General features: G+C 37.7%; 6 protein-coding genes across 9 annotated transcripts; 4 read left to right on the plus strand and 2 right to left on the minus strand.

Moving 5' to 3' along the window:
- The first annotated feature begins 129 nt into the window (after positions 1-129).
- On the plus strand, positions 130-2,257 carry LOC106636570 (xaa-Pro aminopeptidase 3). Its single transcript, XM_014348979.2, has 4 exons — positions 130-250; positions 395-1,330; positions 1,397-1,759; positions 1,833-2,257. The coding sequence occupies exons 1-4, from the start codon at positions 202-204 to the stop codon at positions 2,000-2,002; spliced, it is 1,518 nt and encodes a 505-aa protein (XP_014204465.2). The 5' UTR covers positions 130-201; the 3' UTR covers positions 2,003-2,257.
- Positions 2,148-10,051, minus strand: Paics (PAICS bifunctional enzyme). 3 transcript variants are annotated; one of them, XM_089593485.1, is made up of 8 exons: positions 10,007-10,051; positions 9,001-9,469; positions 8,745-8,923; positions 4,093-4,416; positions 3,661-4,004; positions 3,304-3,579; positions 2,775-2,919; positions 2,148-2,634 (listed from the first exon to the last, which is right to left on the minus strand). In XM_089593485.1, the coding sequence occupies exons 2-8, from the start codon at positions 9,336-9,338 to the stop codon at positions 2,477-2,479; spliced, it is 1,764 nt and encodes a 587-aa protein (XP_089449611.1). In that variant the 5' UTR covers positions 9,339-9,469; positions 10,007-10,051; the 3' UTR covers positions 2,148-2,476. The 3 variants fall into 3 exon arrangements, with proteins under 3 accessions (XP_089449611.1, XP_014204467.1, XP_014204466.1); XM_014348981.2 differs by lacking the exons at positions 8,745-8,923; positions 9,001-9,469; positions 10,007-10,051 and adding an exon at positions 5,445-5,612; XM_014348980.2 differs by lacking the exons at positions 8,745-8,923; positions 9,001-9,469; positions 10,007-10,051 and having other exon boundaries at positions 4,093-4,441.
- LOC106636588 (amidophosphoribosyltransferase) lies at positions 4,730-14,472 on the plus strand. The gene is made up of 7 exons (XM_089593486.1): positions 4,730-5,089; positions 11,921-12,202; positions 12,276-12,818; positions 12,898-13,134; positions 13,200-13,327; positions 13,403-13,624; positions 13,781-14,472. The coding sequence occupies exons 2-7, from the start codon at positions 11,950-11,952 to the stop codon at positions 14,051-14,053; spliced, it is 1,656 nt and encodes a 551-aa protein (XP_089449612.1). The 5' UTR covers positions 4,730-5,089; positions 11,921-11,949; the 3' UTR covers positions 14,054-14,472.
- Positions 13,758-16,119, minus strand: LOC106636589 (uncharacterized). The gene is made up of 4 exons (XM_014349004.2): positions 15,902-16,119; positions 15,563-15,821; positions 14,623-15,492; positions 13,758-14,090 (listed from the first exon to the last, which is right to left on the minus strand). Exons 1-3 carry the CDS (start codon positions 16,061-16,063, stop codon positions 14,666-14,668), a joined length of 1,248 nt encoding a protein of 415 aa, XP_014204490.2. The 5' UTR covers positions 16,064-16,119; the 3' UTR covers positions 13,758-14,090; positions 14,623-14,665.
- Positions 16,120-20,502: 4,383 nt separating this feature from the next.
- On the plus strand, positions 20,503-25,424 carry Mys45A (SDA1 domain containing protein Mys45A). 2 transcript variants are annotated; one of them, XM_023389603.2, is made up of 10 exons: positions 20,503-20,710; positions 20,781-20,885; positions 22,725-22,823; positions 22,902-23,417; positions 23,494-23,728; positions 23,798-23,933; positions 24,013-24,322; positions 24,399-24,609; positions 24,763-25,019; positions 25,119-25,424. In XM_023389603.2, exons 1-10 carry the CDS (start codon positions 20,624-20,626, stop codon positions 25,317-25,319), a joined length of 2,157 nt encoding a protein of 718 aa, XP_023245371.2. In that variant the 5' UTR covers positions 20,503-20,623; the 3' UTR covers positions 25,320-25,424. The 2 variants fall into 2 exon arrangements, with proteins under 2 accessions (XP_023245371.2, XP_014204476.2); XM_014348990.3 differs by having other exon boundaries at positions 24,399-25,019.
- Orc5 (origin recognition complex subunit 5) lies at positions 20,816-22,626 on the plus strand. The gene is made up of 2 exons (XM_023389604.2): positions 20,816-20,885; positions 21,061-22,626. The coding sequence occupies exon 2, from the start codon at positions 21,163-21,165 to the stop codon at positions 22,474-22,476; it is 1,314 nt and encodes a 437-aa protein (XP_023245372.2). The 5' UTR covers positions 20,816-20,885; positions 21,061-21,162; the 3' UTR covers positions 22,477-22,626.
- Positions 25,425-26,122: the final 698 nt, after the last annotated feature.

Consider the following 26,122-nt stretch of genomic DNA (forward strand, 5'->3'; position numbering starts at 1 on the left):
AAGTGGAAGCTCATGATTTATACACGGCGCCCGAAAACTTTCAATCTGCCAGTAGGAAATGTAGGAAATTATGGTTACCTACCGCTTACCGCGAAATTTACCAATATACCATGATATACCATGGTATATACCATCACACCATCCCCTGTTTGCTAGTGTCAAAGTAATCAGTGAAAAAGTTAAAATTTATGAGAAAAAACAATGTTAACCAGTGGCAAGAGTATCGCTAGATGTTTTATAAATAAACTCAGTAAGATTTTGTTTTGAATCACGGTGCTAAAAAAGAAAAATGAGATACCAATATAGGTTACCGTGTATCTTTTAATTGAAATTTTTTAAGAACAACATCGCAATCATTATATCTTGTTTTTCTCATGGTGGTGTATTATTGCAGATTTCCAATGCACAATAAAATGTTCCTCAGAAGCCATACATCAGGGAGCTTTGAAACAATCAACTGCTCCACTTGCACAGCAATCATTTGGTCAGCCAACACCGCACACCCACCCACACCTTTTGAGAGAAAGAGAAGTTATACCAGGTATCCAAGTAGATGAGTTCATTGCCAGAAGAGTCAAGCTTATGCAGAAAATTGCAAAATGTGCTTTTGAAAAGCAAACAGTTGCTAGTCCTCATCTCGTGGTTATACCTTCTGCTACCAAGGTTTACATGTCAGATCACATACCTTATGTCTTCCGTCAGAATTCAGATTTTTTGTACTTCACTGGTTGCCAAGAGCCTGATTCTATTTTGCTACTGACTGTTAAGGGTGACAGTTTCTCGTCAACCCTGTTTGTAAGACCAAATGATGCTCACAGTGAATTATGGGATGGCCCACGAACAGGTGTCAAGGCTAGCCACTCACTGTTCAAAGTCGATCAAGCTTTAAGCACTGACGATTTTGAAAAGTACATGTTTTCGTTGATGAGCGAGAGCAAGGATACTCAAATTTGGTACAACAACGAGGAAATCGCTCAGCCAAAGGTTCATGAAAAACTTTTGCAGATAGCCAAGCTTTCTGACAAAAACTTTAGCAGTCCTAAAACTTTGATTCATGAATTGAGGGTAATCAAGTCTCAAACTGAAATAGATTTGATGCAAAAAAGTTGTCAAATCGCAAGTTTGGCTATAGCAAAAACAATTGAACTGTCAAAGCCTGGGATTAGCGAGCATGAAATATTTGCCACTGTCGATTATCAGTGTAGAATGAGGGGTGCCGAGTTTTTAGCTTACCCTCCTGTAGTTGCAGGGGGCAAAAACGCCAACACCATTCATTACATCTCCAACAATCAAGTCGTTCATGATAAAACAATGGTTTTAATGGATGCAGGTAAAATGTAAAATTTCTAAGCATACATTGTTTCCTTATACTTGAAATTTTGTTTGTTATTTGAAGGCTGCGAATTTCATGGTTATTCCTCTGACATAACGAGAACGTGGCCCATTAACGGTACCTTTACGCCAGCCCAGCGAATTTTGTATGAAATTGTTCTCGAGGTTCAAACAGAATTAGTTCGGAAACTGAAGTACATGCCAAGCCTTGATCAGTTATTCCAGGACATGTTTGCTCTTCTCAGCAAAAGACTGCAAGAGGAGAATTTATTACCCAAGGATCTCAGTGGCAATAAATTATTAGCAGCTGCATATACGTATTGTCCACATCATGTCAGTCACTATTTAGGCATGGACGTTCACGATACGCCCAAAATATCTCGAAGCGTTCAAGTACGGCCTGGAATGATCGTAACGGTTGAACCAGGTGCGCTTACGCTGCAAACTTATATTTTTTCCGACTTGAAAATTACATTCCTCATTTCTTTATCATCTTTTAGGAATCTACGTTAACGCGAAAAATCAATTCGCCCCACGAGAATTTTACAATTTAGGAATCAGGATAGAGGACGACGTTTTGATTACCGAAAGTGGTCCTGTAAATCTCACTGCGAGTTGTCCAAAAGAAGTAGCGGACGTTGAAGCTCTTGCACGTCTGAATCAGACTTAGCGACGTGAGATTTGTTTGTAAAATAACATGAACTTTGTTAATGATGAGACTATAAATATGTACATATGTGAGATTTTGTTTTTTAAGATCTACAGAGAAAACAAACTAATGTATAATGATTGTATGCAAAAATAAATTTACTCGATTATATATTATGACAATCTGTTTTATTCATAAACCGATCGGCTCACGAAATGCACATTACAGACTTGCAACCAGTACAACAAGATCATGAGAAGAAGCAATAGAGCGTAAACAAAAAGTGCTATCATCAGTTTGATCAATGAACGACTTATTACTTATTGAAATCTATCGTAGAAAAAGTAAAAATGAGAGGCAATACCAAACTGTAGTTGGCATAAACCAAAAAATTCATGTAACTATGACAATGTAATATAAAAATATAAATCTATGACAAGTATTTTGATTAAATAAAAAAAAAAATCAAGTTTTCTTTCGTTCCGTTTGGCAGATTCAATTCCTCAATTTTACGTCAGCTTTGGTTAACGAGACAAAATTAGTGAGCTGCTTGACTCGCAAAATCGACCATACCAGATGATCGTTGAGTGCGTGGATTTGTGCGGCTGCTAGCGCTGCGCTTTCCGGGTATAAAACAGTGGTGCATCCAAGTCCTGTGAAAAATTAATTAATTTCAAGACTCGAAACTCGTGATACAGTACCCAAATAACAATGCGAAATATTGGACAATCAAAAACCTACCGAGCGATCCATTAACTAATATTCGAATAACAATCAACAAGCTATAACCTACCTGAAGGCACTTTCAGCGACGACCAGACGTCTTGGGCAACATCTGCAGAATTACCGGGCGGGCAATTGATAACAGGCAATGTGCAATTGCCTGAGAGTACTGGGCCCAGGCCGTTGCTTCTACCGGCTACTGCCACCAGTACCACCTACAGTACAAGCACAAAGTGGCAGAAAATTCAAGAGATGTATGAAACAAGTAAAAAAAAAAGAGATACGATAGCGCAGCTTGTGTTTTTACCCTCAATATTTGACTTTTGGTTACTTTGTTTATCGTAACTCTGTTTCTTTTTTTTTTCTTTTTCACTGATAATTGCGCCTACGTGCGTTCGAAACAGGGCTAAAGTCAACACTGATATCGCGATGAGAAAAACGAAATCAAGCTTAAAAAAAAGCTGCTTACGTTGCACAAGCACAAACTTTGCGATTAACCCTGTTTTTTCAGCTCGAAAATTATGAAACTACTTGGTAACAACAACGCAATTGCGCAAGTAGATCACGTAATCGATTAATTTTTTAAAAAAACCACTTACCCTCTGGCCGGTGCTCTCGTACTCGGCGGCAATGCGGAGCGTCTCCCGGGTGCCCTTGTGTGCGCTGGTGACGCGCAATTGAGCTTGGCAGCCGAGAGCTCGCGCGTATTTGGCAATTTTCTGGCAATGCTCCTCGTCGCTCGGCGAGCCCATAAAAATCACGACGAGCGCGTGCGGCTCTGGCACCAGATAGTCTAGCTGATCGGCCACCCATTTGAAATTGCGCTTGACAGTCTCGAGGTCGGATTGCGTTACCGTCGACAGATTTCTGTAGACCTGCAGAAACGACATTATCAACATTATCACGATAAACCGGCGTTTTTTGATGAACGATCTCTAAACGACTATATGGAGCACCTGCTTGTCCTTCATGAGCCTTTTGTCGCCGCTGGGCCAGAGCCTCCAGGAATCGCTGTCGATGATATCGGCGACGAGTATCTCCCCATCGGTGTCGACGCCAAACTCGATCTTCATGTCGACGAGCACGCAATCCCGCGTTGCCCAGGCCCGCTCGAGCACCTCGAACACGACTCGCGTAGTCTCGTACATGACGTCGTACTCGCTCTTACCGATCGTCACGCCGTTGAGCTTGAAACCAGCCGAGATGATCTGCTCCTCGGACCACTGTGGGTCGTGATTCGCGTCGTCCTTGAAAAACGTCTCCTGCTTGACCGGGGCGAACCTGTAGCCCTCCTCGATCCCTGCGATCGGTAACGAACAAACCGATTTTTTTCCATTTATTTATTTTTTTTTTCCGCATCGAGGACAAAAAGTTGGGCATCAACGAACCTGGATTCCTCTTGAGGAAGCTGCCGGTGGCGAGTCTACGGGTCACCCACTCGATGGGCACCATCTCGCACCTCTTGGAGATGAAAGCTCTGTCGCCGGCCACCTTGACAAAGGCGGTCTTGAGGCCAACTTTGTTGAGCAGCTCAAACACTTTGGCGTTCGTGGCGTTGCTGATCGCGGCCTTGCCCTCGAGCTCGTGCGACTTGACTCCATCCCCGGCGGTTATACGGTCCTTGCTCTCCAGGTAGCACAGCTTCGGCTCGTCCTTGAGCGCAAACACCTTCTTGGTCTTGCCCTCGATGATCACCTCGCCCAAATTGTATTCTGAAATTTTTGCCCCATCATTCATACGTTTGTTTGTTTATTTGCCATACGGACGAATCGAAACAATGATCCAATTGTTATTTTTGCTTATCGCAAAAGGATATATAATTTACACTTGTCATGGTTTGCTCCGCTTACTCCAATATACCCGTACTCGTGTGCATCCACATTCTCAAGTCCCAAAACGAGTTCTTAAACTCCCCCTACCCTAATGGGTACAATGTGCGTGTATATAATACACGGACGTGCAACACGTGAGCCGTGTATCACGTGAGCACGAAATATCAGCATCACTTGTAGGCATAAGGTACAGTCGAAGGAGGAAGAATTATATTTCGGAGTCGACAGCTCTCGTATACGCAGGGTTTTTACACACGCGGTAATAGCGATTCGATTTGATTAACATTACATATATGTGTGTTTTCGCCGCAGTTGTTTTCGATCGGTATACCTTCCTCTGATCGTTGCACGATTTTTTGCGCCACACACTCGTCGGTTGTGTGTGCGGATCATCGGAATCGGTATACACACGAGAGCGCGTTTTCGCAGACAAAATAACGCGTACACATCACAAAAACGAAAGTGCCCCCAGTATTGTACAGGGGATTAACCTCACAGTTCGAAAAACACGTGTAGGATCGAGATCGTTGGTTTTTTTATCTCCGAAAAATCGGTAAGTACGACAATACGTCATATTTTTATGGTGTTGAAAAAAAAAAAAAAAATTAACATAAAATATGCATATATCTTTCTCTCTCCACTGGATGTCAACAAACACCCGATCCTTTTACGCGTCGAGGATAAAACGTATTAATTTGAAAAAAAAAAAAAAAAAAAGAAAAAAAAATACCCAAGCCGAACGCTAACGACGATAGTGTTAAACCATTCAAAATCTCTAAAAAAAAAAAATCAGGGGCTGTAAAAAAAAAAAAAAAAAAAAAAAGTTTTTTCGAACCGATCGAGAAGGAAAAAAAAAAAAAAAAAAAAAGAGCCAAATAAGAAAACAATCAAAGCCTTTTTCTACTTACCGATAGTCATGTTGGCTCTGCCGAGTGAGTTAGCAATCGCGCGAGTGTCGATCAACAGCAAAGCGTGGCCGCTCTTCAATCACAACCTCCTCTGTTTCTACTCTCTCACGATATCTCCCTTTTTCCTTCTCTCTTTTTCTCTCGCTCCCCTCCAGCTTTGCCTCTCGCGTAATACACACCTATACGTTGTATTATCATGTAAAACGTATACTTATGTCAGGGAGATCGAGAAACTCGCGATGATGGTATAGCCACGATAATTATATTATACATATATTTTTCATACCCCCTGCGTGGTTTACTTTACATAGTATATACACATATATGAATCATCGAAGGCCATTTTATTACATATACACATCACGTAGTTGATCCGCGTGTGGTTTAACGATCATCGGTTAGCATATATTTCACGTGTTATTTCTTGTTATCGCAACATCGTTGCGCAGGACTTTTATTTTGTCGCTATACGACTGTTAACTTGTTTCATGTTTTTACCATTACGCGCGATAGAAACTGATAATTTCTATTTTCGTTGCTTACATACGTTACACGGGTGCTTTTTGGTAAAATTGTAGATCGCAAAACGATGATTGGTACTTTAGCAGTGCTTATCAAAGCTCGTTTTTGTTGTTATACATGTGCAATTCTTGAGATACGTGTATTTTGTAATTATTCATCGATAAGAAAAGCCCCGGGTAAATAGCTGATGCGCACATTTATCACAGATTACTCTGTTGCGTATAATTGTGCCAAACGAGTGCCCGAAAAGAAACAATCGGATGACACGTCAATCGTATATACTCGTACACTTTTATGATTCACCGCGAATGAAAATATTTACGTTTTTTTCTTGTCTCCGATGATATTATTGGGCCGAATACTAGTTTCGTTTATAATTTCCATCGTTAAAAGCTTCGCCAACACGCGTACACTAAAGGGACATATATTCGCGGACTAGCTTAGCGGCGGCTACGCGCGTTGAGTGTCGCTGACGTCTGGTGTGATTGATTTCGGTCCGAAGCTAGTCCGCGAATATATGTCCCTTTAGGGTACATGAACATGTTGAGCAAGGTCTTTTTCAACATTTCTCTTGTCCATCGACTATTCAATTATAAAATGTTTTCAAGTATTTTTCAAAATTAATTTTTCCCACTGATAAGGCAACTGTTGTAATGGTTAACGGAGTGCACTTACTTTATCAATGCCCCCGGGCAATTGTTTCGAAGGCAAACATCGGGTCGATCGGCGATACCATGTGGTTCGCGTTATTTTGCTCAACCCACCATTATCGTATACTATTGCAGCAAGAAATACGTTTTTTTTTTTTTTTTATCTCTTGGAAAATGAAATATTTTGCAATTGATTTTTTGAAAAAGTACAATGTCGATCGATTGTCGAACTATTAATACACAACCTTTTACGCGTTACTCAAAGGGGAGAGTCGAAAGAAATAATTAGGAAACAATTGTGTACAATTTTATCTTATCGAAATAGCAACATCCTGTATGTTTTTGGCAATAAGCAGAGAGCTCGAAAATATGGGAGCTCGTAGTTCACCAATGAGTACGAGACATCTCGGGACCGTTTTTTTTTTTTTTTTTTTTTTCGTGTTAAAATGCAGAGCTAGTAATATGGATACTTTTTCCTTCGTTATCAATTGTTGAGTTTAAAATAAATCTTTGTGTATACATAACTAATGTGTTGATTCGCTGACGCGTATTTTATGTTCCATTCAAAGTAGCTTTTATAGTATATAATATAAAGAGGAAGGAAAAACAAAAAAAAAAATCGGTTCGCTAAGCAAAAGCAAAACAGAGTCAGGGGCACCCGCGTGTAATACAAGGAGGAGGAGAGTTTAGTCGTCGTCGACTATCGTGAGAACAAGGCGACTCGCTCGCGTGCGCATAATAAGTAACAAAACTGACTTTCGACTCGGTTTCGCTCGTCACTCGTATACCGAAGCCTCGAGGAGTCGGGTGTGTATCCACGTCGCGTCAATTGCGCTCCATCAGCATACACCGCATGTGTAGCACACATAGTTTACAAAAGGAATATCACATCAGTGCGTGCGAGTGTAATACCGATCGACGAGGGTTAACGTGGGACGATTTTATTCTTAGAGCGGGAGATATCAAAGCGACTGGGCTGCAGGGCTTCCATATCTGCGCGCACGTGGTGAGTTGAATCGGCGATTCACGATTTTTCCTTTTGGCGTTTGTACAACCCTTAAGTAATACGTAGCGTTTTTTCGACTAAAACAAATTGCCGATTTTTTGGACCAACTCGTTCGTTGTGTGCTTTTCCAATTCGTCGATTGATTGGAGGGTTGCTCCGAAGAGCCAGGGGATTTATTACCAATCGGTAAAAAAGGCTCGATCTGATGTGCGTGCACGGATTTTTTTTTTTTTATTGGAAAAATGTATGATATATTAGGGGTCAAGTTTATATCATGCGTGAAACTTGGGTAACATTGGAAGGCAATTAATTTCCAAAAAAAAATTTGTAAAGCCGGGGAAACTATGAATGTCAAAACATAATTAACATTGTGTCAAAAATTGTGTCCTGTCCGCTTTTTTTGATGACACATTAGATTATTGGAAAAGTACATGCACGGTAATTTTCCGGGAGCGATAAGATTTTAATACGTGCATCAACAACAATGATGATTTAATTAATTTGAGGACACTTGTGTAAATATTTACTTGTAATTTCAGTAAATGTGACTACTTTTAACAACATAGTTTTTGAAAAAACTAACGCATAACGGGTATGAGCGTGCCAAAAATTTTTAGTTGCATCGCAAGGTGGGCAAGATTTAAATTTAGTGGAAGGGACATCACCTTATTTTTTGGTAACCTTTGGAGCAACAACCCAAATATAATTTTAGGACCTGTTTCTACAGTTATGATTTGGGCTACATTGAAAGAAGCACTTATGAATTAAAAAATACGTATCTGAATCGTTGGGTGAATTTTTTTCTTACAGGGTACGATTAAAATTTTTTACTTGTTAGTAATTGCAGCAACATAATTCATTAAATTGTCGAATGAATAATGTGTTCCCGCATATGGAATTCCTGTTATTGACTTTGGTTAACTAAGAAAAAATTTGCTGAGATGAGTAGTAATCTGTTACTTTTCAATGCTATTTAAGAATCTTCATTTTTTCACTTTTTTTTAATAGCATAAATAAATTGCACGGACAAAAAGAATAATAAATTAGTGATTCACTGCATAAAAAGAAAAAAAATATGGGTGCAGCACTGTATATTGTTTACGTAATTGATAGACAACTTACTTCTATTTATATTTTCAAAGTCTCCAAAATTAAGTGGATACAGATCGTTAGGGTCTTGGATTGGTATAAAATTTTTCATTTCAAGTAAAGAATTCCAATGTTTGTCTACACAATTCTTTACTTCATCGCTGGAAAATTTACCCGTGTTTTCAATGTACGTACATATCGCATTTTTCTCTCTAAAAATTGAATGGTTAGTTAAAAATTAAAACTCAACGGTTGAAAATTTTTTGCATATGGTGCTTTTCATACTTACGCAAATACGTAATTTGGTAACAATGTAGAGAAAGCTTTGTATATCACGTATGTTTCTTCATTTACCAATGCTTCTGTGTATAATTTCACATCTATATTATTTTTCTTGTACACTCTCAGTGTGTTCAAAATCAGTTCTCGAACCCACGATTGTTTCAACCAAATAATGTAGTCGTTTAGTCGTTCGAATCCACCACATAAATTAAAAAAGAAAACTTTCCACTCGTAAGCATCAATGGTCCCAGAAAGAAGTTCGTTTTCTCTTCTTAAACATTCTTCCAGAAATTCCTTCAATTTCTTTTCTAAAACTTTTAGCGGAGCATTCTGTTTGTCAAACATTTTTTCTATGTTGATGGCTTTTGCTCATGTCAAACAAGAAGCACTTGTTGAACTAGAATAGCAGTGTACATAAGATGACTATGCAGTTTGATTGAAAGCACCAATTTAACTAAAATCACTCACTGATAACTCTGTGAAAGAAAATATTTTGTTTAATGTACACCGTTATCACAGTTATCTGATAAATAAAACCCTACAAGATTCATTGTTTCATAAGATTGATAAAAAAATAAAAAAAAACCACAATGTATTAAGGGATTTCAGTCCGATCCTTGTAATATTTTCAATTTACGCTAACCGAGCCCAGTACTTTTTTTTGACCATGTCTTTTCTTTTCCTATGGGTATGCATTATTACGAAACGAAAAACACTCATCTCTGAGTAACCAATAAATTATACCAGTGGTACTAGAACACACACACGTGGAAAAAATGATGACTCAAGTACCTACTCAGTTGCAATATTAGGTGAAAAAGGAAATTAGCATCTTTAATTTTCGTCTCTCAATATAAGGTAGGCACACAACACGTGTGCAATATACAACTCTGGACCTACTTAACCACTAATAAGTAAACTGTCAAATTAAGTAAAGAATGTCTTGCTGTAGGATTACTTCCTTTACGGCAGGAGATTCATCAGACCAACTTTTTTTCTTCAATTATACTTACTCAGATATTTTTACCGCAACAACTCAAGTTTAAATTTCTTATACGTGTACCTCATACAACTGCGGTACGAACGATCAGTCAATTGAGTCAATCAAGAAATCAAGATCGATCCTGTCATGGCGGTCATTCTTCGTAAAGGTCTCAGACATGTCTCAGACGTCAGTAGACTCAGAGTCTCTCCCCCCCCCGCGTAACTCTACCCTCCGACTCTTCGACAATTACAGCGATCCTGTCGATAAGGTTGTAACCTACAATTATCACCTTCATGGTTCATGGGATTCACACGGTTTTATACATTTTTAAAACACCATTGTTTATTTTATATTTACCACGTAACAGATTTATAACGATTTCAAATAACGAGTTTTTTTTTTTTTTTTTTTTTTTTATATACAACCCGCTGATTCGTCAGAAAAGCGTATCCATCGCTTTTTTCGTTGTTCCTTATAGTATTTTGTCAAAACAAGACTGTGAAATATCCAGAGTTACTAAATTCCTTTTTTGTTTTTCAATAACGTACAAATTAAAAATTTGATGAACAAACACTGAAAACCAATATCATCAACCACATACATTATTAATTTTTATCGAGAAAAAAATAAACAGCCATAGTACGATGCATACTTTGATCATCGATTTATTATTCCTGTTATAAAAAATTGTTTAGAATGAAAATATAAAAAGAGGCAGGCAACCTTGCCTTTTTATATCGCTCGTTTACAAGGTATTTTTTTTTTTTTTTTTTTTTAATCAACACACCAATGTTTACACGGCAATTATTGTTGCTCGAAACAGTGACTACTATAAAGACGAGTATCCCACGTACGTACCTATCATAAGACGTACGACGATTTTAAGACCTTGAATCTGTGTTCAATACAAGTATTGGTAAAAGGAGTATTGATATATATATATGTTGTATTTTTGCATAACGGAGCTCGTAACGGAGGAAGAACCTGTTTGTCTCCCCCAGACGATACCCATTACGAACGACATTAGATGCGATGCGACAAGAAACAGTGGAATTTCGTAATTTATTGAATTGTACACAAATAAAAAAAGATTTTGTCTCAGTTAGATTTTTGGCACACGATACCATGTATTAATTGCACAAGACCACGGGCGATCGAACGCGATATATGATGAAATAGCGTTTGCGAAACGGAAAAGAACGAGAGCGAGAGAATAACTACGCAAATAAATATAATATTTCCAACCGAAGTATCGGTTATATCGAGCTTGAGGTTAAGCGGGTCAGCGCACAAAAATATTTATAAGCGCACAAGATGCGATGCTGACAATATACATTTCACACATTTATATGCCTGTTGATGTAGTATATTATTTATGCACCGATACGCGCGTCTTATCAATGCGAGCTTCAAGCTCAGGGGGGTCTTTTTCCCCATCCACTCTGTTTCACGCTTGATTTGTCCAATGAGAGCAAATACTTTGGCACAAAAACTCACATACCTGCAGTATAAATGCAGTGTGGGTGTCAAGTACTACTTGCTCGCCCGTAATATTTAATTGACAAACCGATCGGGGATACACTAAGCAAGTTAATCTCGCGGAGATAATTTGAAATCGTGCGAAAAGCATAAAGTGTATACCGTTGAAAAACCTTGAACCAAAAAATAAGTAACAACACGAAATTGATAAGAGATGATCGGTAACGCAATCCGCGTATAAGTAGGTGCCGATTTCTAAAAAAAATTTTATAATCCCGAAAGCGATGGAGTGCACGCAACGTGCAACACTTTTATCATCATCACGGCCCCTCTTGCCTTCGATAACGATTCCAATGCGATTTGTCGAGTCGCGCGCTCCCGAGAAAACCAAATATCACCCGACATACATACACATTGTTAACCAACTCGAGATCATTAAAAGCCGTTATTTCCGAAACACCAGAGCACCGCCAACAACAACAACAGCTGCAGATGTCGGCCGCTTGCGGGGACACGTCCGAGAGCCGCGGCAGCTGCAACGAGGCGATGGGGCTGTCCCGGCTGCAGCTGGATGACGTGCCGCGGCCAAGGACACAGTCGCAGCTCGAGAAGAGACTGCCGAGGAGCAAAGGCGAGCTCAGGAATCACAAGTCGAGCGGCCTCACCCACGAGTGCGGGGTCTTTGGCTGCATAGCCGCCGGCGATTGGCCACCCCAAATCGACGTGCCACAGGTCATATGTCTCGGTAAGTACAGACGAAATACACACATCTGTGGTAAACCACGCGCACCATGAATCACGTTGCCGATCCTCGTCAGGTCTGGTGGCGTTGCAGCACCGTGGACAGGAGAGCGCGGGCATAGTGACGAGCGAGGGCGTGTGCGCGAAATCGTTCCACGTGCACAAGGGCATGGGCATGATAAACAACATATTCAACGACGACAGTATGCGCAAGCTGCGGGGTAACCTGGGGATCGGGCACACGCGGTACAGTACGAGCGCCGCGAGCGAGGAGGTCAATTGTCAGCCCTTTGTCGTCCACACGGCTCACGGGGCCCTGGCGGTCGCCCACAACGGTGAACTCGTCAATACAGAGTCGCTGCGAAAAATGGTCCTTGGCCGGGGTGTTGGGCTGTCGACGCACTCGGATTCGGAGCTCATCACCCAGGCTTTGTGCCTGAATCCGCCCGAGGGTGAGCTCAACGGGCCAGATTGGGCCGCGAGGATCAAGCATCTCATGCAGCTAGCGCCGCTCTCCTACTCCCTGGTTATCATGCAGAGGGACCGCATCTACGGGGTCAGAGATCCGTACGGCAATCGGCCGCTCTGCATCGGCAAAATCGTGCCCATCAATAATTTAGGTGAGAATCCACGTGTTCCCGGTTGATGGAGGGATTTCTCGATTATGTGATGTAATTATCGTGTTGTTGTGGTTATCAGGACACGATTCGGACGACGACAACATCGAGGCGGAGGGCTGGGTCATATCGTCGGAGTCGTGCGGCTTCTTGAGCATCGGGGCGCGCTACGTGCGCGAAGTCTTTCCGGGTGAGATTGTCGAGATGACGCGGGAGGGCATCAAGACTATCGACATCGTCGAGAGGCCGAACAAGAAGCCCCAGGCTTTTTGTATTTTCGAGTACGTGTACTTTGCCAGGAGCGACAGTATTTTCGAAGGTGAGTATTTTTTGTTGAGGTCAACGAGTTCTTCGGGATTTTCGACGTCGACGAATTCCTTACAGGACAAATGGTGTACTCGGTGAGGATGCAGTGCGGACGCGTTCTTGCCCAGGAGTGTCCGATCGAGGCCGACATAGTCAGTTCTGTCCCGGAATCCGGGACTGCCGCCGCACACGGCTACGCCAGAGAGGTGGACCATACATAGTGTGATTTTATGGACTCGTTGTTGGTATACATGTACTAATACTCAACATTTCCGTTACAGTCCAACATTCCGTTCGCCGAAGTCTTGTGCAAAAACAGATACGTCGGCAGAACGTTTATTCAGCCAAGCACGAGGTTGCGGCAGCTCGGCGTCGCCAAAAAGTTCGGAGCTCTTTCGGAAAACGTCAAAGGCAGGAAAATCATTCTCATCGACGACTCGATCGTGAGGGGAAACACCATTGGCCCGATCATCAAGCTCTTGAAGGACGCCGGAGCCAAAGAGGTACGCGCGATCTATGAAAAAACATTGCCTTTGGAGCGATGAATTTTTGTTTATTTGGAAATTTAGATAAAATGTTGACTTGTGTGGATAGAAAATATTTTTATTATATCAAAAATAATAAAAAGTTGTTTTTCTCTTTCGACAAAAATAAATAAGGTTCACATAAGGATTGCGTCCCCGCCGCTAAAGTATCCCTGCTACATGGGTATCAACATCCCCACGCGCGAGGAGCTGATAGCCAACAGACTCGACAGCGTTCGGCTGGCCAGGCATGTCGGGGCCGACAGTTTGACGTATCTATCTGTGGAAGGACTCGTTCAAGCCGTCAGACACGGTATGGATAATCGTGACAGTAGTTACATCGGTCACTGCACAGCTTGTCTCACTGGCGAGTATCCCGATGAACTTCCATGTGATTTGAATTGGTGAAGATTTCATTTATCCAATAGTTGATAACGAGCTGTTTCTGTAGACAGATAATGGAGTACCTCAATGTTAAAGACATACGTATCTTATACTTACATTATATGCAATAATCTTTTTAGTGTGTGCCTTATGTTGGACTGTTGCATTCAACAATATCATTAGGTGTGTGATTGAAAGTGGCAACTGTTACATTTGGAGTAAATAAGATTGTTACTTGTAAGTTGAAAAAACAAAAAAACTAATGATAAGTTTTAAGTATAAAATTTTATTACGTAAGAAATTATATTTTTATCTGAACTTTAAAAGTAGTTGTTATTGTATACGTGTAAGCATTTAATTGATTAATCGTATCAATTTTTCTACATGATTTTGTTAATGATGAAGCAATACAATTTTATCGATTGATAAAAACAAAGTAGCAATACTCCATAATGAATTATGTGTAATGATTATACAATATCTTTGTTGACATGTACATCTTAGTTAAAAATTATTATGTACAGCTACATATTTTTGTTATAAAAATATCATAATTTTGAGATAGAAAAAAAAATTCTTTCATTGTTATTTACCTTATCACAATTTTCATTAACATGTGATTTCACGCATTAACTATCAGCTGCTTTTTTGACTAGAACTTTTTTTTTTGAGCGCCTCCATCCTTTCTCTTATCTCTTTCATTTTTGCTTCACGCCTCTCACGCTTTCTTCTCTGTACATCATCATCCAAATTGAGTTCCATTGACAACAACCTATCACTTTCACTTGCCGTCACTTCACCAATTTCTATTTCTTCAATTTTGGTTACAATAGGTTTAACTTTCTTTTTCTTGATATGACTATTACTACTTGCTTCACCATTTCTGTCAACTTCATTGTTTTTAACTAAACTTTTTTGAACATCATTCGTTTTACTCACAGTTTCTAAAGACTCACTCATGTTACTACTCTCCATGTTAGATTTTGTTTTTTTCTTCGAAACCTTAACTACTTTTGATTTCACAACTTTTGACCGTATTCTCCCAATACTTTTAACTTTCTTTGAGAATGGCTCCCAGTCGGTATCATCACTATCGTCAGTAGTTTTATTTTCCTCATCTTCATCATCGATCCAGGGTCTACTACTCTTAGAGGTGGATGGTCCAGGGTCTATCACGGTAAATTTTTGGGAAATTTGTGTAGCTCTATTATTGACGTGAGATCGATTTTCTTCTGAAAATTCTCCCTGACCATTGCAATCCGTTCCACGTTCAATTTGATCAAAGTTCTCATGACTAAATTCATCCGGCACGGATTTATACATGGCAAAAGGATTTTCTTCATCTGATTCTGATTCAGGTTCAAAACCTCTAAGTCTCAACTCTTTTCTAAACTCTTGTTTTTTCAAATAACTCTTCAATGCATTTAGCCTAAGATCTCTAGAATTTTTCCAAAACGAAAGAGCTAAAAATCAACAATAATTTCAAATATTTGCACCGATTGAAAAAAAAATCGAGAATAAATGCAGACAAACCTTCTTCTTGGTACTTTGGCGGTACTCCAGCCTCCTTCAATGTTTCAACATTGGGAATGCACTCGCTGTGCTTGGAATCTCCCACAACCTCGTACTTTGGTACCAGAAAAGCCCTCTGCATTTTAAGAAGCTTTCTCGTCTTGTTGTAGTACTTCAAACTTGGAATTTTGTCAAATATCTGGTCGTCAAATTCCGGATTCTTGTCCTTTTCGAAAAACAAATAGGTTCCAACAGCATCCTCATAAGTTCCTTCGAAGAACTATGTTTTTTTTTAAACACAACAATCATTAATTTAAAAATTAATCAAAGTAAAAGGGACTTTGCAAGCAAGTACAGTACTTTGCCATTGATCTGCATGACGGGATGGTCGGAGTCCAAGCCCAACATATCCAATTTCAAGTTATTGTTGCTAAACACGTCGCTCGTCGCGAAATTGTCAAACTCCACGTAGACGAGGATCTCCTCCTCGTCATCTTCTAACTCAGAGTCCGGGTCAGACATGGTTTATCTCGGCGACTATTAGCAAACAATTTACAACTTTCACAAACTGAAAACACTGAATGAACCGAAACGTCTGAAACGCACATGGCTTTTTCAGTAAAGGTTAGGGGTTTGTGAACGCTTTCTTTTCTCGTGATGTGATTGGATAGATTGGCCGGTGTGGCTTATTTGGCGGGTATTTCAATAAATCCATTGGTTTATAACTTATATACAGTAACATTTGAATACAGATGATGATAATCGCTCTCACAGCCTTAATGCAACATTATTAAAAAAAATAGATAATTATTGCTTGGACCTATAGTTTGACACATTTTTCTTCCCAAGCCATAATTCGAAATTCTCTTTCTTGAATATTTATCCATTATATATCGACTGGTTGTTCCAATTACAGATTTAATTAAACGTTGCCATCAACCATTGAAATTTTTTGGACGCTAGTCGTTCACATTCGGTGAATTATCGTTGTTACTATAATAAAAGAGCTGATGTAAAAAAAAAAAAAATCGAACTGTGCACGAACATAAAAGTTTATACCCAATAAATACACAGACTATACACTCTCATACCTTTGTACCAATTATTTTAATCACGAAAACTTTCATTTAATAAATACTTGTATCGAATTTTCAGTAGTTCCTCAAATCCAACATTTGTTGAATGTAAATGAAAATTTTTTAATATAATCACATTTAGTTCTAATTTTTTTTTTTTTTTTTTAATATTCAGTATACATCTATAATTTTATTGATTTGCCCTTTTTATGCAGAAAATAATATTTTTCTCAAACGAACGACTATTTCCTTGTCATGTCGAAACAAAAACTTACAGGAGTCAAAGTAAAACTATGACATTGAAGTGATATCATCACTTTCTTCTACTCAATTCTTTAGACTGGCGAATTTATATTAAACTTAATCATCGTTTATCATTTCTTCAAAAATGAAGAAATACCCCAGAGTTGCAATTTTTGCAAGCGGTATTTCCTCACTTCCATTTTCTCATTAAGTACATTCGCGCAGCTTTTCCTCAGCTCAAGCGCTCGATTGACTGATTCATTTACTTTTCTACTTAGACAGTACAGCGTAAAACTACATAGATACATACACCTATCATTAGAGGTTTTACCAGCCTTGCATGTATTCATAAGTTTTGTCTGTCCCCATTTACTCATGTTTGCTCGACTCAACGTTTAATACCTATATATAAGTACTTAATTGAATTAATTTTTGTGTCGCCTAAAAATCGAACCTTTTTCTATCTAGTCACTTGACGATAAAATAGTATATAAAGAATTCATAAATGCTGGTACGTGTAGATGATTATCAAAAAATGCTGATAAGTATATCCATTAATTTACCAAAATACTCTACGAAAACAGGACATTGAAGTTTAAGTTGGTCAGACTTTTGTCAGTAAAATATAATAGCTATAAGACAACAGTTACATACGTTTGTGTCTCGTTAATTTTTGTTACGTTGAAAATTTTTATACAATAGTGAAGAATAATTATTTATACTTTTTTTTTTTTTATATTATAGTGACGTGAGGGTACACAAAGGTTCAAAGCACGTGTGGAAATTTTCAGAGCTACCTACTTGCTCGATAAAAAAAAAATTACATGTACTTTATGGAAACTAACTTGTACATGTAAACAAATGCAAGCGTGAATATTATAAAAACAAGATGTTCGTTTTTTAGTTAGTTGGATACATTTTGTAGTTCATATTTTTTATTCCAGCGACTTTTAGTCAGTTAAAATCAAGAATGAAGAAAAGAAACCTAAAACTCCCATTACTAAAATTATTTTACATGTATAGTCGAGTGCTGGCAACAATAGCAATGAATTTTAATGAGATAACAATACAAAATAATATTTTTAAACGGTGGTCATTTAGTTATTCTTTTATTGGGATGATTTACAATATATTATTTCTGATTTTCTTAATTACATTACAATATTTTTATCTACGAGACTTTCTGAAAACAGCTGCTAAATTATTTGATCCAGTTTCTAACGTGTATTTATCTATTATTACTACACTTACTTTTGTGGCTGTCAATTATACTTTAATTCGATCTATTTTTCAACAAAAAACTGCGATATCCATTTTTGAAAAATTTAATTCCGTAAAAGAAGCAGTTGGAGAATTGAATGAGAACATAAATAGTAAATGGATATTTAAGGACATAAAATACGTTTCTTTATTGTTTTTCAAGTATCTCGTGAATATTTTTTTCCTGATTCGTTTAATAATACTTCCTGACAACACAAAATTTCCAACGATTAATGCAATGCATCTGATTAATCGTATGATATTAGACGTGATGCTTTTTCAGTATGTGTTTTTTGTAATTGCAATAAGAGATTTATTTAAAATTATCCGCCATCGTTTGAAAGACATTTTTGAAAAACCTACTGGTGTAGTAAAGAGTAATTCCTACAAAATTATCAGTGTAAAAGAAAAATCAAAAGATATTTTAGAATTGCACAGAGTATACATGGAATTGACTAACGTATCACGCAAATTTTCAAACTTTTACTCTCCAGCAATTTTTGTCTGTATTACATTTTTTTTTGTGTATTTTTTGCATAACTGTCACATAACTACGTATTTATTAATTTATGCCAAGAGTAGTATATCTTTATTTGGTTTAATACCTCATTTAAACTGCATCATTGATGCCTTAATTATGGTACTCGCATTGGCAAAATCTGTCAACTCAGCCATGAAACAGGTAACTAATTTTTTTATTTATAAGTTATGATTTTCATTTTCCTAAACAAAATTTCAAATAACTTTTAAAAATCTTTCAGGTAAAAAAAATTAACCATTTATTACATGTCTGCCTGATGAATTACGATGCTTTTAAATACAATAAAATAACGTATCAAGTAAGTATCGAATCCAATAATAATACGGTTAAGGAGCTATGAAATAAAACCGTTTATTTTCAGCTCTTGCTGTTTTCGCATCAATGCACGACTACTGATGTTCAATTCCAAGCTTTGAATGTTTTTACATTAGACGGATCATTATTTTTCAAAGTTAGTATTTTTTATATGTTTTTTATAATTACCTCCTAAGGTGCAAAATAATTGAAACATACAAGAGTAGTATTTTTTATTTGAAATAAACTAAAACCTTATATCGTGTTTTGCAGATTCTAAGTTTGACAATATCTTATGTGATTGTATTATACAGATTTCACTGATCTTATAATGATAAGTTTTATGTATTGCAAAAAAAACATCTACATTTCAAGATTTTCTTGCAATATTTTTATATTAAATCCTTATAATTTTGTAAATAATTGTTCTAGATTTGTCAATTACTATAAATAAACCAATAAAAATATACCAAAAAAACATTTTTTTCATTTATACATTAAGTGTACATTTAATTTTGCGCACGTATTTTTAAAAATTTTTGAAATCCTTTTCATTCTGATTTCAGTGTTCTACAAACAAAATTTACCATAATATACTCGTGAATGTAAACAGTAAAAAAAAAAAAAAAAATTTATTGTTCATATATTTATTTCTTTACCAACACAATATAAGTAAATTGACTAATTACACAGAGAACACTCATCGATATTCACATGTTGCCTATAATTATAATAATTGTTATCGACTTTGGAGGGCTGTTTTTTCAAAACCTCTAAACCAAACTTTCAATGGATCGTGTGTGCATATACACAGCAGAAATAGATGGAGGGTAAAAACGAAATTTAAGCAACATATTTTGCTATATACTGCGCAACGCATATGCGTAACATGAAACGTACACTCGATTTTTAATGCATATATGAAAAGTCGATTGTAACTAAATAATTTTCTTTTTATTCAGTATATTTTGTGTCAGGAAAAACCCATGAATCGAAGTTTATCTTCTTAAATATAATTTGTCAAGCTTGTCAAAGCAATTTTCAAAAACCGTCAAAAATGCTTTTCATTTTACAATTAGAAAACTTCACCTCCTACGAAGAAAAGTATTTGTATATATGAAAAGAAAAGAAAAAAAAAAAAAACAAAAAAAAAAACAAACAAACAAAATGAAACTACAGGTACTTAGAATTTTGATTGGCGATAGTTTTGGCTTTTTTCCTCATTTCGTAACTTGCGTTTTAAACAACTTTAGTAATCTCTTTAGTTTAGGTGTCCTGGAGCCTGCTGGAGCTTAGTTTACCAGATTTACGACTAATTTACTTAGGTAAGCGCCGACTACTAAAAGACTATAGTGATCCTCTATAGGGATTAAGTAGAATAATACACAACATCGAACGTGGATATCTGTCTCTCTCTCGCACATTCCCACCTTTGGATTCCAAAGTTTGCAAACCTACCACGTTCGATGTTGTGTCTCCTACGTGTGCTTCAGCTCCGACAGCGCCGTATACATAAGAACGAGCAGTCTATTTTTCTTATATGTCTATAGTTGTCGCTCGCGTTCTTGCACGTGAAAAGTAAACAACATAACCTTAAAATAAGAAAACTATTGCTTTCTTTGAGTGCCTTTAACAATAATGTTTTGGACCGAATTTTAAGCTTTAACAATGGTCAGGCACAACAATCAATTACCCGACAATCTTCCTCAACTACAGAACCTTATCAAGCGCGATCCTGAGTCTTACAAAGAAGAGGTGGGTTTTTTTTTTCACTAGTTTTCAAAAGTTTTCTATGCAAGTATCAATATATATTGTACTTCAACAGTTCCTGCAACAACACCGGCACTACAAGTCGACCTTGGAAGTATTTAATTTCACCCCAGACAAATTCAACAAAAGTCTCGATGAGCTGGTTATGTTTTTGGCGCAGGTGAGACTTTAAAGATGTTTTTATTACCTTAATTTTCCATATGATCACTACATACTCAACAATTTGACAAATCGGTAAATGTAACTTTTGGAGAAAAGAAATGTTATTGTCGGATTAGAATTTTAATTTTTCCAAACTATTTATACAACTATCGAGAGATAATTTTTACTTTCAGGTTTGAGAAATTAAAGCTTGTCAAGTTGGACATCTGTGCTTAGGCTTATTTTATTAACCCTAACTGTAAATTGTCATTAAATTTCATACACTCTAAGCAATCATGGAAGAGTGCGTTGCTGCATTGAAGAAAGATATCAAATGTAGGGATTCCCTTATTAGAGACTTGTACTTGTTGCTCACCGATGAGCCAATGTTTCAAAGCATTTTTATTTTTGGCCATGTGTCTTGTGGCAAATCATTCATAGTTCGGGAACTGCTTAAATACTTGAAGTACAATGTTTCTATCGTGAATTGTCTTGAGCACACGAGCAACAGAAGTCTCTTTGAAAAAATTCTCGTTGATCTCTCATCATTTAAACTTTCTTCGGAAAATGGTTACAAGTTAGATATAAGGAGTGACAATTTTGTAGATTTTAAAAACCAGTTGGAACTGATACTAAATGAAATGCCAGAGTCTCAAAAAAAACCGTCTGTCATTGTACTGGAAAGGAGTGAAAAATTACGCGACATGAACGATAATATACTGCCAGCCATGATGAGATTAGGCGAACTGACAAAAACCAATATTTGTACCATTTTAACCACCGATGTTATTTTTGGAAGGTTAGCCTCGAAAACGGTATCATGCGAACCTGTCAAGGTACATTTTCCTCAGTACAGCAAAGACGAATTTAAAGAAATCCTTATGCATCTGACCAAACCAGAAGAATACAGTGAAGAGTTTTACTATCATTACTTGGACTTTTTCTTCCTAACATTTTACAGATTTTGTCGTGATCTTGGCGAACTGCGATACATGGCCAAGAAAATTTTTCCGGATTACATCGATCCCATTATATCCAAAATGATCGACCCTAGTGATACAATAGCTCTTTACAGAAACATTCGCAAGACCTTTAAAGCCAATCTGGAAGTTATCTATCTGCGAATGTCAACCGAGGATTTCGACCAGCAGTCAAAGTTCTCTCTTGAAATTGAATCGACCAAAACGCTAGCTCTAAGCTTCGAGCTGCCGGCTTTTTCAAAATATCTTCTGATAGCTGCATTTTTGGCGTCCTACAACCCGCCGCTCGAAGACAAAAAAATATTTATGAAGGAAAGTGGACCGAGAAAAAAGCGAGCTTACAAGTCGCAAAAGAAACCGAAAAAGTCCAAAGCTCACGGGGGACCACGCAATTTCCCGTTAAATCGGTTACTTGCTATTTTTTGCTCGATCTACTCTGATAAGGTAGACCTCAATGCTCTTTTGTTGACGCAGATACCCTCGCTGTGCCAATTGGGCTTGATCGGGCTGGTTGGCGATAACGACATCAATGAGCCAAAATACAAATGCTACATCAATTATGAATTTGCCTTGTTTATTTCGAAAACCATCAGCTTTGAGATGAACATGTATTTGTACGATCGTAATTAATCCTATTTAATTTATTCAAAGGGAATCCCTACATTTATAGTTTTTATTTCTACTTTGCGATGAAGTTAATTGCTTGAGTTATTTAAATTTTTGTACCATTAAGTTTTGTATGATAAATTTGGTAAAGGAAAATAAAAAAAAATGCCAAGATATTTCTTACTTTCATTTTGTTTTCCGGCTTATTATGCACTGTCCTTTATTTTTATTTACGCAATAATTTTCTGAAAGTAATGATTTTTTTAATGCAGGTCGCGCATTGCTATTGCGATGATTTGCTGTCGTTTCCTCAAGAACTCATCGACATTCTCAAAGATAAGAACACTGTCTTGGACAAGGACATGCGTATGGTTTGTGTTGTTTTTTTCCCCCCTAATTAAATGTTATCTTTAATCATTTATACCTTTAAAGAATATTTTTACTTGTAGACATTTTGTAAGGCACTAATCTTACTCCGTAACAAAAACCTTCTCGAACCCACTGCTTTACTGAGTCTTTTCTTCGAGCTGTTGCGTTGTCAGGACAAGTCACTTCGTCAATTTCTACAAACGCACATAATAACGGATATCAAAAACATCAATGCGAAGCACAAAAATGCCAAGGTCAACACTACCCTACAGAACTTTATGTTTCAAATGCTCAAAGACACGAACGCTCGCGCGGCAAAGATGTCGGCGGACATAATGATCGAGCTGTACAATAAAAATGTATGGAGTGACACAAAGACGGTTAACGTCATTGCCACCGGGTGCTTTTCTAAATTTACAAAGGTAGTCGTTGCGAGCTTGAAGTTCTTCCTGGGCAAGGATGAAGGTGAAGATGAGGATAGTGACAGCGACAGCGACGACGAGCCTAATATCAAAGAGGTCATGATGGCAAATAAAGTCAATAAAAAGACCAAAAAGAGGCAAAAACAGCTTAAAAAGGTCAAGAAATTGTACACGGTAAGTTTTTTCTCGGCTGTTCTGTATGTGTGCTTTTTTTTTACTATAATACTTACAATTTATTATTACTTTTTAGAAATCCAAAAAAAAGAAGTCAAAGGCTCCAACGTACAACTTTTCGGCACTTCACTTGATTCACGACCCGCAAGGCTTGGCGGAAAAATTATTCAAACAACTGGAAAAAAAGAATGACAGATTTGAAGTCAAACTGATGACTCTCGACGTCATATCCAGACTCATAGGCGTGCACAGTTTAATTTTGTTCAACTTTTATCCTTATGTGCAACGATTTCTTCAGCCACATCAGAGAGGTACGTTTAGTTGACTTACCATTCTTATTGTGTTAATATAAATCATGAAATGCTTTATGGTACTTTCAGAGGTGACAAAGTTACTACAATTCGTGGCACAAGCTTCGCATGATTTGATTCCACCAGATGTAATGCAACCAGTTGTCAAAACATTGGTAAACAACTTTGTGACTGAAAGGAATTCCTCGGATGTTATGGCTATAGGGTAAGGGTATATCTTGTACATTTATTCTTAACATATTTCTTTGTCACACTTTTTTCCAAAAACTGCAATTTTCTTGCAGATTGAATGCCGTCAGAGAAATCTGTACAAGATGTCCGTTTGCAATGAATGAAGACCTCCTGCAAGACTTGGCAATGTACAAAACTCACCGAGACAGAAGCGTTATGATGGCAGCCAGATCGCTCATTGGCTTGTTTAGGCAAACGATGCCGGAAATGCTGCATAAAAAAGACCGAGGCCGTCCAACGGAAGCTACGGTTGCTCTGGAACCTCTAGAGTACGGGAAAGTTACAGCAAAAGAATTTGTGCCTGGAGCTGAAGTTCTTCTCGAACCTCAAAAGGATATTGAAATCGACAGTGAGGACAGTGATGTAAGATGGATTATTTCATTGATGTTTTGTGGAAAAAAAATGTGTTTAATACCAATTTTACCTTTTTCATGTTTAGAATGACGGTGAATGGATTGATGTGTCTCAGAGTGACGGTGAAGGTGAAGAAATGGAAGACGACGAAGATGTTGATGATGAAGTATCTGGTAGTGAAATTGGCGAATCCGGTGATGAAGAGGAAGACTGTGATGACGGAGACGAGGATGAAGACGTGGAAGGAGAGGAAAAAGAATGTCAGAAAAGCGAAGAAAAGAAAAAAACGGACAAATGTGAGGACGACAAGAGTAAAAAAAAAGAGGAGAAATCACCGGCAAAACCAACGCTTGTAACGAACAAAATAGGAAAGAAATCGAAGAACTCAAAATTAGAACGAAAAAAGAGAAAGTTGGAGGAAAAGAAAAAGTTGCAGGAAAAATTAAAAGCTCGAAGTAAAATGGAATACACAGCTGAGAGGCAAGCTAAAGCTTCAGAAGTTTCGATCCAGCGTTTGCTCACAGACGAGGATTTCAAGAGAATCGACATGACGTTGGCAAAACAGCAAGTCACGCATGCGAAAAAAGGGATAAAACGCCCATTAGAAGAAGAAAAGGGTAAAGGAGAATTGGTAAAATTAGGTGATATTGAAAATATTTACAAGAGGCGCAAATTCACCAAGGAAGAACGAGTAGCCAGTGTCAAGGTAGTGTAATTTTTTTTTTTTTCCTTAAAACTAAGGACACCAATGATGAATACAAAAAAAACAATATAATAATTATAAATAATTACATTTAAACTCTAGAAAGGACAAGAAGAGAGAGACAAGTTTGGCTACAAAGACGGTCGTCAAAATCCCCTGTGCAGCAGAACAAACCGCGAGAGAAGTAAGAACAAGAACTACATGATGATAAAGCACAAAGTTAGAAGCAAAGTCAAGCGATCTTTCAAAGATAAACAAATAGCACTAAGGAATCACTTGCTCAAGTTAAAAAAGATGAAATAGAGCTGACGTTTGTAGCTTCATACATGTATGTACAAACTTGGTGGTTTTTACACTGTTAATATGTAAAATCGAAAGATCTTCTATACGTGCAAAATATCAAATTTATTTAAATTTCAAACAACGTGTGTAAAGTAATTTCAACGATTGTTTTTTCCAAGTTAACATTAGGTGGTACCAGTTACGACCGAAACAAGCAGCAGGGGCTTTATTTTAAGAAAGTTAAAAGGTGCATTTTTCACTGTTCGCGCATGTGCAGCAACCAATATTTAACTTCTGCACATGTGCAGATGACCAAAATACGTTTAAAAGTGGACGCTTGACTTTTCCAAGATAAAGCCCCAGCTGATAACTCTCCTACCGTTGCTCCAAAAATTATCTCACCATGTATACCTATAGATTTTCCTAAAGCATTGCAGACTTATCGACCGAACGATGGACAGCAGGGCGAGGTAAAGTGCCGACGACAACGACGACGGGTGGTTTTTGTATGCACACAATATAGTTGTTCACCCAAGCGAGGTGCACAAACTGTACAGCGGCGGCGTGTGACTCCAAAAGCGGGCGCGTCTCTCCTCTCCTCCACCCGTGATCCTAAAATCCTAACTGCCTACGTTGGCTCATTCAGTCACGGTCTAGGCGTGCGTGTATGCTTGGCAAAACTGTGCTTCATCTTCTCTTGTATAACACACCTCACAGCAACAGCATGTCTCTTTATACAAAGATGTAATGCAAGTATGCTACATAAGAGTTTGAGAAGAGAGTAAGAGTTGAACATGCGGGCTCGGTATAATATTTTTATCGTT

This window comes from Copidosoma floridanum, unplaced genomic scaffold, assembly GCF_036245765.1.
Source record: "Copidosoma floridanum isolate Cflo_tuat_1 unplaced genomic scaffold, Cflo_Japanese_pri ptg000019l, whole genome shotgun sequence".
NCBI lineage: Eukaryota > Metazoa > Arthropoda > Insecta > Hymenoptera > Encyrtidae > Copidosoma > Copidosoma floridanum.